The sequence below is a fragment of the Mytilus edulis genome, chromosome 13 (assembly GCF_963676685.1).
Source record: "Mytilus edulis chromosome 13, xbMytEdul2.2, whole genome shotgun sequence".
In the NCBI taxonomy this organism is placed as follows: Eukaryota; Metazoa; Mollusca; class Bivalvia; order Mytilida; family Mytilidae; genus Mytilus; species Mytilus edulis.
Window position 1 is genome coordinate 24,831,679 of NC_092356.1, and position 16,054 is coordinate 24,847,732.

Below are 16,054 nucleotides of genomic sequence, written 5' to 3' on the forward strand. Positions count from 1 at the left end.
AAACGCGCGTCTGGCGTGCTAAATTATAATCCTGGTACCTTTGATAACTTTTCTCATATCTTTTTATTTGCATGCATCTGTGAAATTTATAAGAATCTAACGTAAATAATATAGAATTGTAAAACATATGTTTTATACATTTTTATAATCGTGTAGAATTATTCATCGAAAGCCAAAAAATATTAAACACGAACAAAAAGCTTGAGCACTGTCACCGAAACATTGGAAATGCATTAAATAGATGTCTACTTCTTCATAGTGAACCGATCTGTATCCAGTATGCCTTTTTATAGCTGCCATTATAAATCGAACTGTTCCAAAACATCTCAAACACAGTTCAATCAACCATAAATACATAAATCTAATGTCTTCATTTGGTCGATTTGAAGTTGGAATTAACGGTGTCGAACTATCTACTTGTGCATGTTTCTGCAATAGAATAAAAGATGTTTTAATAGGAACTCGTACGAAAAATTATTTGACTAAGTGGTGATATATTTCATTTACTTATGTCAATGAATGAAAAATCCGGAATTATTTTGTCTAATAACTTATAGGTTTTTTTTTCATGGCATAATAAAAAGATAATTATCAATGTTTGATGTATCTAGTCGTATGCATATAACATAACGGGCGGTAAAAAGCATTGTCTGCTTATAAGTCTCGGACTCTTGTATACACGTACATTTGAAAAATTTTGTTTTCCTTTGATCAATGCATTTTTGTATCGCAGGGTTGACTTCTCTTTTAGCCATTGTCTCTTTTTGTACATACAGAATACGTTTTTGTGATTGCTTGTAAATACATTCTTTTTTATTTTTAATACTTGTTTATTACCCTTCTGGATCTGATCATGGCACATTTTTGTCGAAATTTCAGAAGCATGTAAAATCCAAGGCAGGAAAAATACATCAGTATTTCCCATCCTTTTCCTGAAACAGCCATCCATATGGTTCTTTCATTATCAGACAGGCAAGCAGAAATCCAGCACCATGCACCTGATCCTACAGATAAATCTGATCCAAGAATTCCCTTTGCCATTGCCGTTATAGTGATGGCACCTAGAAAATTTAGAGAAACGTTGAAATTATTTTCGTGTATTTTATATTTAGATTTGATTTGTTTTTTTATATTAAAATTATAGCATGCAGATGATGTAATTTCGGATTGTAATACGTTATCAAGTATTTCGACTTTAGTCATTTATGGGTTTACCTAATTAGGAAACAGAATTTTCATTTGCTAAAATGTATTACAGATTAGATCTATGCATGCAATAGTGACTAATATTTACAGTCTGGCTAGGAAAAAGTTCAAGACTTCTAATGTCATTTTGTCATTTTGTAAAATAATATCAATGCTTACCCGGTACGGCCCAGCTTAGTAAATGATACACGAACATTTGAATATCCTTTCTGGCATGTTCCGATTGATTAAAGCTTCCAGATTGATTTTGGTCTGTAGAATTCCACAAAAGATGGAATGCAATAATTGAGGTCCACCAAAAAGAAGACATACTAGACATCGTCGTTAGAAAACTTTGCGCAATACAACCGGAATCATTTTCTTTATGGCATGCTAAAACTTTCTCAGGACTGATGTCGTCACCATAAAGAAAACGAATGGCTCCAAATAAGAACCCAATTGCACTAAATATATCCGCTATAGTTAAATATAACAGAAGTTTCATTGGTGTAGATATATGGTCTCCCCGTTTATATGTCCGTCCAAGGTTTATAAAAATTATAACAGCACCAATAATAGACAGACAGCATGTTGTTATGGTTACTGCAATATCGATATCCGTTACTTTCTTAATATATTCTCCAGTGAAATTGGTATAATTATGAACCATTGTTCTCGTCGGTATATATATCCGTAACAAGTACAGAATTACATTGTACCGGTCATTTGATTTTTAAAAGTGTAAACTGCATTTTTACATCTTACGGAAAAACACAATAATGCAATTCATCATATGCAGACCTTGCAAGTTCATTCAAATAAAGACAAAGTATATCAATTTGTAAATATTGATAACATATGAATGTATTTGATTAATATCTAACACTAGTTTATAATTGCTCACCTAACCCAATCATATCATTTGTAAATATGAGATCATTAGACCTACTGTGTATATCCTCATAGTTGGTTTATCTATATCATTCAGTGTATATCTGTATTGCGATGATTACACACATAAACAAGGTTGTGATAACTGTAATGCAGTGCATCATGTATATGCATGCTCCATTATAAACATAATCATAATATACACGTGAAAGAAAACAAATCCAGGGTACGATCTAAAACCGAGCAAAACATATCAACTTGTGAGGTAAACATCGGAAGAACAGAAATACTAAAATACAATGACAACAAACGCCAATGCAACATATATGGAAACGAACCATTTGATAACAACTACCACATTCCTAACTTTAAAAAAAAGGTTGGTTGAACCTAGTTCCACGGCTAGCTAATAAAATTAACTGTACCAATTTTCTTGCACCAGATGCGCATTTCGACAATACATGTCTCTTCAGTGATGCTCGTGGCCAAAATAATTGAAATCCAAAGCTTATATAAAAGATGAAGAGCTATAATCCAAAAGGTCCAAAAAGTATAGCCAAATCCGTGAAAGGAATCAGAGCTTTGCATGAGGGAGATACATTCCTTAATTTATAATAATTTCTATCATTTTGTAACAGTAAATTTTAATAACACAAAAAATCCGTATTTTCATGCCAGTACCGAAGTACTGGCTACTGGGGTGGTGATACCCTCGGGGACTAATAGTCCACCAGCAGAGGCATCGACCCAGTGGTAGTAATAAAATAAACGGTACCAATTTTCTTGCACCAGATAAACCTCTCGCTCATATATACGACAATGTTAAACATATCGTTCAAATGCCAATGTTACTTGACAAGAACAGTACAAATAAATGCAAGAAAAGAGAAATAAATAAATAAATAATATAATAATAATACATTTCCACATGCACTATCCTATTGATTGTTCATCGTCATTATATCAAACCAAACATATTGACGAAAGTTTCCCGCAGTCCATCATTGGTTAAGATTGTATGTCTATATCATATCTACATACATATATTGATATAACCGTCTAGTTTTTGTAAGATCCATTTTGAATTAGAGCACTTTATGTAAAAAGCTCCATTCAACGAATTATTAAGTTGATTCCGACGTACCACCAATTGCTTACACTTTTTGTTTCATACATTGACTTCCAACAGGTACACATTCGATAATATTGAGACATAGAGATTGTTCCTGTAGATATATAAAAACAAAATCCGTGTAATTGTAATTTTGAAGCCGCTAGAGTAAAACGAATACCCAAATATCAGGAAAAAATGACGAATCTTACAGTTAACAATGGGAGTAAAACATGTCCGTCGTTTCCTTTTTTTTCTATTTTTGTTGGGTTTTTTTTCATTTTTGTAATGGTGTGTCTTATTTTGATATTTTTTACAATGAGAATTGTTTCTTTCTCAAAATCAAGACACTGATTTATTAAAATACTTACAAATACCATTCAATTATGAAAATACCACATATATTGAACTCTATTTGGGCCCTAGTCGTATGTTTCCTTTCATTTAAAAGTTTAATGAATAGTTGTAGTATTTTTTATCAGATTCAAAAATTGTTTACACATTATTTCGAAAATGTGGAAATGCCGTTTATTTTGAACAAATATGTGTATTTCTTTTAATGCTTTTATGTTTTGACTGTGCATTGGTATTTTCTGCTTCTCTATCGTGTATTTGGTCAAAATCTTATAATAAATGTGGTTAAAATTAATCAACGTTTGTCGACAAGAAACCATTCCCCATCGTTCTTGTTGTTCACATGAGCATACTCAGTTGTACAAGCGAAAAAATGTTTATATATCGTGAAATTAATTTTTTTTTGTAACCACCAGTTTCATCAGAAATGGACATAATAGAAACTGATATCATAAAGCGTCAACATAGATTACAGTCTACTCAGACTAACCGTTTATAATTGCACAAGGTCATGTTTTTCTCTTGACTGTTTATGACGTCTTTACACTTAATCCATTGGATGTTGGATGATTACTGATTGATAATTTAGTCTTAGATGCATTATTTTTTTATTAGTTGTTAGTGGTTATGAACTAGCTGTCAGTTAACTGCGAGTATTCTCAGGTCTGTTCCTAGTGTCTTTTTGTTGTTAAACAAAAGTTCACCTCCAAAAATGCAGCTTCGAGTAAGAGAACTTCTAAAACGGTATCTGTTTTCTGAAAAGGGCACATACGTCCATTGAGTATTTCATTATTTTTCACAATGCAGTCAGTTAAAACACATGTGCAAGAAATCCCGCACAAACTTACTTAAATAAACAAACGTTAACCTCCAAAAAAGCAGCTTCGAGTTAAAGAATTTCTAAAACAGTATCTGTTTTCTGAAAAGGGCGCATACGTCCATTGAGTATTTAATTATTTTTTCACAAAGCAGTCAGTTGAAACACACGTGCAAGATCCATTATTGCAATATTATGAAATGATTTTTTCAAATAAATCAAATAAAATTTGAAATGATAATTTTTATTTTTTGCGTGACCAATCCTGTCGCATATGTTAAAATAAAAAAAATGAGAATATAAAAAGTTCACGAATCTATAATATAAAACTAGGGGGTGGGTTCTTTGGAAAAAGCTGAATTCAGTTATAATGTTTCTTTCTTAAACACTACTAGGCCACATACTTTAAATGTCTTGTAAACTAATATGCGTGTTTGATAACTCAAGTCTTACATTCGTAAATTCATCTTGTGCAATATCAATTTCTTTATTTAGTCATTCTAACAAGTTCCAGACACAAAATAAGAATGCAGATATACGAAGGGGGCATTGATAAAAATCAAATCAGTAAAAACAAACAATACGAAAAAAAACCGGCAGAAGGAACAAAAATCGACACATTGCGAAACAGGACCATCCCAAAACTTGGGCAGAACTCTAGTGCTTCAGAAAGGAGAACCTTTCTGTTTAAGTAGGAGCACTCGTCGAGTTACTCATTGTTAAAGATTAAGAAAATTTGTTCATAATGCATTGTTCTCTTTCGGTACATGAAAATCGCGCACACATTTCAGAAAAGGAAAATAGTGGCAAAAGATACAAATGGGACGTTCAAACTCAAAAGTCGAAAACAAACTGAAACGTTATGGCCAAAACAGAAAAATAATAAAAAGACAACCAACAGCATACTAAACGCAACATTTAGAACTAACGAATAATAGCTCGACTTCGTCTGTTCGCCCGTCCTGCCGAAAGAAATCTTTCGACAATCATTTTTTGCTTCTAAGAAAGGAACACAGTCTCCACCAAAAAGAGGGGGTTATCTTAGGTGCTCTGGAAGTATACATGTACGCAAACCTTGCTCAACATGTGTCACCCGTCGTGTTCCTCGTATAAGCACTAAACCGATTATAATTCTCATTCGGTAGGTCACATTCGGAGAAAAGGAAGACGGGTTAGGGGTTACGGCGATTTGAACAGTTTTTCAATAACGGCCAACAAGCTCTTGATGGGGTCCGTAAATTTTTTAAGTACATTTGAATCTTTGGTTAATAGTTTCGTAGAGAAACAACCACCTATCAAGGAAATCATGAAAGGAAAAACAATCCCTGGAATACCAACTGGGAGATGAATACCCAATATTCATCAACTATAACTTGAATGTTGCTACACAGAAATGGAAAAAAAATTCAATTAGGAATGTAGGACAAATATTTTTGAAAAGTTTGTTCTCAACTGACCCTCATTGTCAATTTATAGACGTAACTGTGTTCTATTGTACATTTTAAGTTCGTTGTGATAGATGCGTTCAATGTTGTCACCAAACTTTGAATTACTTATCAAAAGGATATCATATATGTAACGGTAAATGAAGTAGGATGCTAGCTTCTTTTCATTCTTCGTAAAAAGCTTCTGTATGAAGTCATGAAACTTATAAATTCTGATGAAGAATCAATTGTTATTTCATTGTTATCAGATACATAGATGATGACTTATTGCTATGTTTAAGAATAAAATGATCTATAGGAGTGTTGTATCCACAAAATTACTTCAGTTAATTAAAACTAATAACAATTGTCATTGTTTCCCTGTTTTATAAGATATATCTGTACTGGTAACAATTCATGCCACAACAAGAATATGTCCACAATACACGGATGTCCTACTTGCACTACCATTTATTATGTTCAGTGGTCCGTTAAATAGGGTTTAAAAATATAATGCATTGAAAAAAGAAAGATCATATAATAAGGAACATGCGTAGTAAGTTTTAATAGTTATCAAAGGTACCAAGATTATAATTTAGTACATGTACACCAGACGCGTGTTTCGAGTTGATTGGACTTAAACTCCATTCGTCAAAAACACCTTAAAAACTTTAACTTGAAGCGAGACAGACGGACGTATAAACGGTACGCCATAAAAATGAAACTTAATACCGCAGTCCCACTAGGCCACGATCGCACTACGAGCTGTGAAAAAAATGAAAGCTTTGACGATCGTAGTGTGATCGTGCAGATCGCAGTAAGGTCGTAGTACGGTCGTGGTAAGATAGCAAAGATCGATGTTCTACCGTAGCGAAACGGGATTCATGTCGGGAAGACTGCATTACGATCTCACAGCGACTTTACTACGAAATCACTATGACCATCACTTTTTAATCGCGACCCGAACATGCTGTTTTTACGACCCGACTTCGTTCATACTACGATCAGCATACTCATTGTAATTGTCATTTAAAATTTATAAAAAGCTCTCCAGCTTTCGTTGTTCTGTATGTAAGTATCTCCGATTGATCGACCATGCTTGACACATCTGTGTCATCCCTACTATTGTTCACTAAAACATATTGATGGACTAGCAATACGTTGTGATTCAGGTTGGATCGGTCGGTCCGACATATATATTCTCGATCATGATTTGTTACAATCAGAACTCCCTCTGCCTTAACTTTTACCCTTACCCTTACCTAGATTTTGGTTGCATGACTGCGTTGTTACCGAGAAACTCTACGTATCAATGAGAAATAGAAGGAATGATACATTATTTATATGGAACACGATGCTGACGTTATTGCTGGGAGAAAAATGTTTTTCTCCCACGTTTCAAACACTTTATTCAAAGACAATATAGAGTATTTATAATTCAAGTAGTATTTCCGTAACGTATCCTAATGTATATCAAAATAGATTGATGAATTAAAATAGCGTAAGAGAGAAACAAATGTTTTAAACATGTTTAATTAATATTTGTTTCCATGTATCAAACACTTTAAAATTCGTGCCCAATTATCATATATGGGCCATAGAATGAAACTTAAATAAACTACACATAAATGTCTCAACTTAAACTGGTTGCTAGTTCATGATATACAATGTAATACAACCGACCAAAACGAATTTAATCTAAAAAAAAACATAACATTTATTTACTTAAGCTTGGATTGGATTAATCATACCGCAAACTTTTGAATACTATAGCCGTTTTCTGTATTGTTTTGGAAATATAATGCCTCCCGTAAAAGATGTTTGTACAATACTTCTTTTCGTTCCAGTCGTTGGTAATCTTTAAACTTAACAATACTAATAGAGCTACGTGATTGATATTATAACATACGCATTTACCATGGTTTTTACATGTGTTGATTTGAGTTTTTTTTTAATACAGACTGGCCATTCATCACTACTAAAACAATTCCAATTGTTTTTGTGATGAGTTTTCCACCAAAAACATTAAATAAGGGGCTTTGTGATTTTTTTTACTGAACAATAAACATTAAACTAACAAATGACCCTACTTCCAAATGATAAGCTGTATTTTATTTCCTTGTTTGTTTGCAATTGTTCCTTTTTGTAAATTTACCATGAGCGTGTATAAATTATCGAAATACGACGATTTCTATCCAAGAATTAAATGCTATCAAAGGTAAATCATAAGCTTTTCATTAGGAACCACCAATGAGTCTTATGGATTTGACGCGCTTGTCTCGTATACCTAATTCTAAACCTTGTATTTTTTAAATTAGGTTCATGGCAATTTTGTTGGTAGGAGTGATGTTCAGGATTCGCAATTATATGTTATATTAAATATCAAGTGGTCCAAAACTGAAACGAGGGAAGTTTACTTGTGGTATTGGGCTTCTATTTCTTTTTACTGCTTTTTGTTCAAAGAAATATGATGTTATTGATAGTGCTGGTCTATTGTAATATCCAATTTGTGTATTACTGTTATGCTTTTTGTATTTTTTCAAACAACAGTTATATTTGTAGGTGTTCCGGACTATATGAGTATTTGGACCATACACGTATGGTCATGACCATATTGGTATATACTCATATGGTCCGACCGTACGCGTCTGGTCGGGGTAATTAACACTGTGTTACAGTTTACTTTTAATACTTCTAAACTCTTCACATGGTAAAACCGCACTATTCTCATAAACATTGGAAAATGAATCTTTTCCATTTTTTACTTTTGTTGATTCAACATGTCCGAGTGTTCATTGAAGATAAATGTGTTAATTTATAATTAAAACTAGATAGCACAGAATTTTATTTTGATTATTTCTGTTCTTTACAGTGTTACAATATCTTTTTGTTTATAATTTGGAAAACTTAACTAGCTTCATGTGAAAGGTTGGTGTTACCATTTCTGTTATTTATATATCGAAACAATCTCCTGAAGACACAAAATATTAAGAAAGAACAAAACGCTTGGGCACAATCGCCGAAACTTTGAAAGTGCATCAAAATGACATCGACATGTTCATAAAATGGTGGACTTATACATGCATGTCTTCTGAGAGCGGTCATTATAAACCGAACTGTGCCGGAAATCCTTAGCACTATTTCCACTATCCTCAAGAAAATGAAACTCAGCTTATGTTCGGGCGGTTGTTGATTGCATCTGGTCCTGGGTATCAAAGGTGATGTACTCCCGAATTGTTCCTGCATCTGCAACAGATAGATTCAATTATAAATCGAGTGCACATTTTATCAGAGATAAGCATTTTAATAGCCATACAGACTAAAATTGTCATACATTAAAAAACATTACTTTAAGATTGTAAAAATGTTGTAGTGTTTAGATATTGTCCAATATTCGACGACTGTGTGTCAAAACGAGTTTATGTTGTTATTTTGGATACTGTCATACCGTCATGTTCTTAACAGATGCTTTTAAAACTGTATTCTAATTTGAATTCTCTACCTTTTTACATATTTGTCCATATATTTGTTGTTGTCTCGCAACAATAAAATTGAATATTAGTACACATTTAAAAGGTTTAAAAATTAATTGACAATCAAGATCTCGAAGGTGTATGCCCCTAAACACGCCAGCACTAGGTAATGTTTATTATTGACTGACGAAAGATGAATCTGAATATTAAGGCTATACCAAACACTGTAAATATTTGATAGTTTTTTACATTATTAAATATATAGTTACCAAGGAGTAAACTTTTTTCTCAAATAGTTGTATGCGACCTTGTAAAAAAAACACGATTTTCAACAGAAAGATAATGAACTTAATACTTTGGTGTACTGTTAAAATATAACTGCGCTTTCACCTAAAAAAATACTAAATTCCTCTTACCTTTCCTGATGTTTAAGATTTAAGATTTTTTTCAGTATTTATAAAATAATTTAACTTACATTTCTTCATAAATTAGAATACACGACCAGCATTACAATCGATTTTTGAAAAGTGAATTTTACCTTTTTTTTGTCTACTTCTTTCCCACATTTGACGAAATTTCAAAAGCATGTAAAATCCGAAGCAAGAAAAATACATCAATATTTCCCATCCTTTTCCAGACACAGCCATCCATATAATTTGTTCTCTGACTGACAAGTTAGCAGAAATCCAACACCACGGCCCTGTCCTATCCGAATTATCCGCTCCGAGTACACCCTTCGATAGTGCGGTGAAAATAATAATAGCTAAAAATAATAATATATTGTTAGGACTAGATCAGTTTTTAGAACTCTTCAGAACCGTCAAAGTAATCTGTCTTAAGTCCTTCAAAATATGAATTAGGTTATACATGTTATAAGCATGGTAAGTATCAGAAACTCTTCTCTTAGAGAATTAAAGGCTCTGTTCTTAGGAAGAATACTAGTAATCAAAGTTGAGCGACAGTACCATGTATGTGACCGTTATTGAAATCAGGTAAATTGTTTTAGGAGACAAATCAAGGTAAAAACCTGAAACGAAATGGCAAAAACTCCTAAACAAGCATGATGTTGACAACAGGGTAAGTAAATTTTTGAAAAAAGTAAAAGATAATTCAAAGGAAGTCATTGCTTCCTAGACTTAATTTTTTAAATTTAAAATATTTTTTCTTTATTAAGAGTATTAAACGAGGTGCGAAAGATACCAGAGGGACATTCAATTTCTTAATCGAAAAAAGACATAAAATGCAAGGGAAAAAATGTTAAAAAAACCCCCAAAAAAACCAGACAACAGACAAACAATTAAACACAAAACACAACATAAAAAAGACTTAACAACACTAACACAGGGGTAATTTAATTTTATACTATTGGTCAAGCAGGATAGAAAAGCTAGATTATCTTAAATTAGAGATAAAAGTATCGGGAATGCCATACATTCTTTTTCGAAGACAATCAAACAATTCAGGTTTTTTTATTGTATTTTATAAGGTGAACTAATTGGATTTCACAATGCAAATATAACTTTCTTGAGAGACCTGAGGTTATGTGATTTGTAAATTTTAAAATTATACAATTATAGGCAAGGCTCCGTGTTGAAGACCGTACTTTGACCTATTATGGTATTTCTTTTACAAATTGTGACTTGGATGAAGAGTTTTGTCATTGGCACTCATACCACATCTCCGTATATCTATTTAATGATGCATACGTGGCATGATATTTTACGCAAAGCACAGAACATGCTAATAATGATATATATTTAGTTTTTTGCACAAAATTAATACCAAAAAAAGTAAAAATTTGTTCTAAATAATAAAATGAACTGAACAGATGCAAGTTACACATGATATATATAACTGGAAAAATGAGTTCTATATTGAAACTGTGAGAATAAATCGTAAATTTTAACTGTCAATACTGCCCTGAACTTGGTTTAAAGAAGTCAGACGAACTGTTCAATTGATAGTTTCTTTCAAGATTTAATATAATTTAGAACTAATCCAAACTGCAGCAATGTTGTGTCAAGATAACATTATAACACACAATTACCCAACATAAATGTTTAAGGGTTAATTTTATGTATTAAAAAGTTGCCTGATAAATAAATTACATGTGTTTTTAGAGATAATGATAGTACCTTGCTCAATATTTTTTTATACAGTGTATAGTGCCTTATGAACATATTTTGAACGATAGTATAGTGTATTCATAATTTAAAGTAGAATTTCCGTTACGTAACCCAATATATACTTAAATAGATTGATGAATAAACAGTGCGAGAGAAAATCACTTGTTTAATGAAATAAGTATTTTCCCGTGTTTCAATCTCTTAATTAAACAATTGTCTGACAAAATTATCTGATTTAAATAATTTATATATATCCGTGAGAATGTGACCATATTTTTGAATAACTCACATGTTACAAAAATTAGAAAACGACTTGCATTTTTATGTTGTCGTAGTCTATCGGGGTCTTTAAAGCTTTGTATGGTTTTTGCTCATTGTTGAAGACCTACAGTCACCTTTAATGACTAACCATCAAAGTCATTTTGTCTCTGATCACGAATGATCTCATTGGCAATCATATCATTTCTTCTTGAATTTACATCGAATAATAGATCGTTACGGATAAGAGTGGTTAATTAAACTTGGAGTTTACATTTTTGAATAATTACATTAGATGTATGTTTCATTATAATACGTTATTCTGATTGGCTAACTAGCAATCTCGTGATATTCTTTAATCAATTGCATTACACAATGCAACTTTTCATTCATGATGACACGAGGTTCCACGATAAAGTGCACCTGTCAGGTAAATGAAATAAAAAATTGATAAAAGGCGTGTTTTCATGATCCTATAGGTAAAAATGTAATTATAAGTATTGAATGCTTTTTTTTGTCACTTTATAGGGTTGTAAAAGCGTTGACCGTGCGCACATTTTTAGTATGAAGCAGTTCCGGGCTTCATACAAAATGTACTTCGGACAACGCTTTTACATAGAGAAACTTGGAATTCATCGAATTAACATATAAATGTGTATATTACCGTTTTGACAGTCGCGTTTTAAATGAATGATTTGTAAAATAGTGAAATTAATGTTTATCAAAAACTTAGTACTATATAAAATCACGTTAAAATTCCAAAAAGTGTTCGAGTAATGAAAAAAAAAAGATATGTAAAAGAGGGACGAAAGATACCAAAGGGACAGTCAAACTCAATGTGTGAATAGACAAATAAATAATGCATGTATGTGCACCAATGAATTAAATACATTTTTTATAATGCGTCTTACCCGGAACTATCCAACTTAATATGTGATAGACATATATTTTTACATTCCATGTGCTTTTTCGTGTTGAGTTGTTGATTGAACCGAAAATACTGTTGTCGTTCGCATAACACGTATAGGTCCACCAGAAATTGAATGATATAATTGAGGTCCACCAAAATGAACATAGACTAGCCATTGTTGTGACAAAACTTTGTGCAATGCAACCCGTGTCCTTTACCTCATAGTTCGCAGAATTATCACGTAAAAATCGCACAGCTCCATATAAGTAACCAAAAGCTATGAAGAAGTCTGTTATGGTCAAATACACGAGAAATTTTCGAGGCTCACTGAGGGATCGCCCTCGGTAACATTTACGTCCACTTGTATAAAATATTGCAATAGCACCACTTAAAGACAAACAGGAGGTAACCATTGTGACGATTATATCTACTTTTGTAATCTTTGCTGCTAAATTGATAGAACTATTACTACAATTGAGGGAATCCATAATCAAACAAAACAAGCAAATAGTAAATTTAGAAATATTAGGAAAATAATATTTTCACAACTTTCGTTTTCATCCAGAGTTTCCTAAATACGATCAACAAGTACATACATGTACTATATATATACCAGTGAACTTACGACACACGAATATATCACATGACTTTTTTTGTGTATATAACACAGTGTTACATTACTATTTTACTATTTAATAGATGTCTTGTTATGAATATGTCCAAGTTATATTTAAATTGTCACGGATGCCTGAAAAGGACATTAGTGCCTCTGAGGTGATTATTATTGAGTGATGACAAATAACAGAGTCAATTTTGAAAACACCAAATCCTTAACGTTTTTATTAAAACAACCGTCAATGTGTTATATTGCTAACCATTTAAATTCACTTTCTTTTTTGTATTTAAAATTGTACACATATAATTATATCAAATGCAAAATTAAAAAGGAAAGTTTGAGATGTTTCGATGGAATACCATGTTACATGTAATGTATATATAGTTTTATCGTAGTGCTATTGTATCATTGACCGTTGTTTATTGCGTACAAAATAAAAACTTTCATTCTGAATTTTCAAACTCAATTTAATAATTTAAAAGTGATAAACATCATTAAATATATAATGTTATTATCAACTTGACAACTAGCCCCAAATTTCAGGTTCATCTGATGAAAGTTTGTGTACACTTTATAAACATTTAAGTGGCCACTTCAGTCGATCAATTAGTTTGTGTGAAAGATTTAAACTGATTTAGTCATTTCAGACGCTCATATTCAAGGATAAATATGAAAAATCTATCAAATATGTCATAATATGTCACCTTTTAGATAGTTTTTGTCAAAAATGAAAAAGCCGCATTCGTGTTCACCCTCAACCTCTTTATATGTTATGTGTTATCATCAAATACAACTTACATTGTAATATTTAGAATGAACACGAATGCAGCCTTTTCCATTTATTCGAAAACCGTCTAAATTTAACTCAAATGCTAAAACTGTGGAGATGTCAGTTTATTTTCGATTTATGAGTTTGACAGTCCCTCTGGTATCTTTTTTCCCTCTGTCAGTTATCAAGAATGACTTAATGATGCTAGTACCCGATATATGTGCATTTTATTGTCAAAAACAGACCATATTTATGTAGCAGAAGTATTATACTTTGCAATAAATAGCTTAAAGTTTACATTATAACAATTTTGAAAAACTGATTATGGAGCCAAAAAGGGGTCTTACTGAACCTACCCCTTTTAAAATCCATTTAATCCTGTTTATTCATAATGGCCTGGTTTTTGTTATAATGGTCAAGTCTATTTATAAAAGCCAAGTTTATTCATAAAATACGGGATATCATTACATCCTAAAGTTTACGGTTATGTTGGTAATATAGCATTTATATTTAAATATTTTAATAAAACTCATTGATGCGTTGATCACACTTGTTTCTACCGCCAAAAAAATCAATTTTGATTTTCATACTGATGAAACATATAATTCAAGTCTGTCCGGATCTTCGGAGGTCTCTGTAAAAAGTAAAAATAATTATTCAGTGTAACGTATTTATTTATTTATTTAAAATTTGATTTTTTTCAAGATCTGAATGTTTATTTGTCTGTCCTTTTTCCGTTCTTTTTGCGACATGTTTTAGTCTACAATGCTGCCACAAGGACGTAATATCCAGGGCGAAAAAAAATCACCAAAAGACCTACTAATATGCATAGCGCAAAAATCCCAAATGCTTTTGACGACGGTCTACTATCATTTACACATTCAAGACTACGTCGGTATGATGACAATGATGTCTTGTCGACTGTCAAGTTCTTCCTAAGCTCTTTTGAAAGGTACGGAGCATCTTTTATAGTCATATTTGATATCACTCTTGTGGCATTGCATTCCTCATCAGGACAGGACTCGCATTCCATAAGGTCTGAAATTATAAAAACGTTTCTTTTGAATTTATTATCCAAGAAACTTTGAAAGAAAATTGTAGACTAAATTTACATTTATATCTACGTACTTTTTTTGTAGATCGGATGTCATCAAAACGGTTACTTCACTTTGTTGTATAGAACCATTTAAAATGTATTATTTTAATGTATAGCACTAGCTCTCGTATGTTCTATAGTTAAATAAAAGCATTGCAAAAATGAGAGCTGAAAGAAACCTAAGTGAAGAAACAAAAACTTAAATTATTTCGAGACTCTGGCAACACCATTATATTGCTTAAACGAAAAAAGAATTAAAAGACAAACAAATTGTCCGATGCTCTAGAAAGGCAATGGAATTTTGCTTCCTTGCTTTGTCATAACGATTGAAGATGATATCATCTAATCATAGTGGAAAGTAATAAGGTTTTTCATTCATATTTTGCTTAATTTGAACATCTATTTGGCTTTTGTGTAAGGTATTGATACTTACTTGTTGATTTGTCGGTAGTGAACGTATGGTGCGTAGATTCAAATCCACCTTAATCAAACAAAACAAATATGAAACTCGACGACTCTTTGTATTTGGACTTAATATGAATTCGTAGTGCTGCTGAAAAAAAGAAAATGTTACACACCAATTGAATTAAGTTCTCTCAGGTGATAAATGTAACAATGAGAAGAACAATATACGTATATTTATTCAAGGTATCATGTTATGTTGCAAACGAAGAGTTATTCAAACACCGTATAAATTATAGTTATAGTTAAATTTATTTTCATTTCATTGAAAAGCCAACAGCTTGAACGTACTAAAATTATATATAATAAAACAATAACTTATATATAACTGTCTTCAATGGACCGTGAAAATGGGGGCATTAAAATTAGAAAGATCATATATGAGGAACAAGTGTACTAAGTTTGAAGGTTATTGGACTTCAACTTCATCAAAAACTACCTTGACCAAAAACTTTAACCTGAAGCAGGACGAACGGACGGACGGACGGAAGAACAAACAAACGGACGGACGGACGGACGAACGATGACAAGAAGCAGAAAACATAATGCCAATAAATGGGGC

The 16,054-nt window shown here is 32.0% G+C and overlaps 2 protein-coding genes across 2 annotated transcripts; both read right to left on the bottom strand.

Annotated features, from left to right (window-relative positions):
* Positions 1-157: 157 nt before the first annotated feature.
* LOC139501350 (G-protein coupled receptor 157-like) lies at positions 158-2,008 on the bottom strand. Its single transcript, XM_071290396.1, has 3 exons — positions 1,366-2,008; positions 838-1,061; positions 158-429 (listed from the first exon to the last, which is right to left on the bottom strand). The coding sequence occupies exons 1-3, from the start codon at positions 1,853-1,855 to the stop codon at positions 163-165; spliced, it is 981 nt and encodes a 326-aa protein (XP_071146497.1). The 5' UTR covers positions 1,856-2,008; the 3' UTR covers positions 158-162.
* Positions 2,009-8,622: 6,614 nt separating this feature from the next.
* LOC139500203 (G-protein coupled receptor 157-like) lies at positions 8,623-13,155 on the bottom strand. The gene is made up of 4 exons (XM_071288943.1): positions 12,551-13,155; positions 9,794-10,018; positions 9,672-9,676; positions 8,623-9,028 (listed from the first exon to the last, which is right to left on the bottom strand). Exons 1-4 carry the CDS (start codon positions 13,035-13,037, stop codon positions 8,690-8,692), a joined length of 1,056 nt encoding a protein of 351 aa, XP_071145044.1. The 5' UTR covers positions 13,038-13,155; the 3' UTR covers positions 8,623-8,689.
* Positions 13,156-16,054: the final 2,899 nt, after the last annotated feature.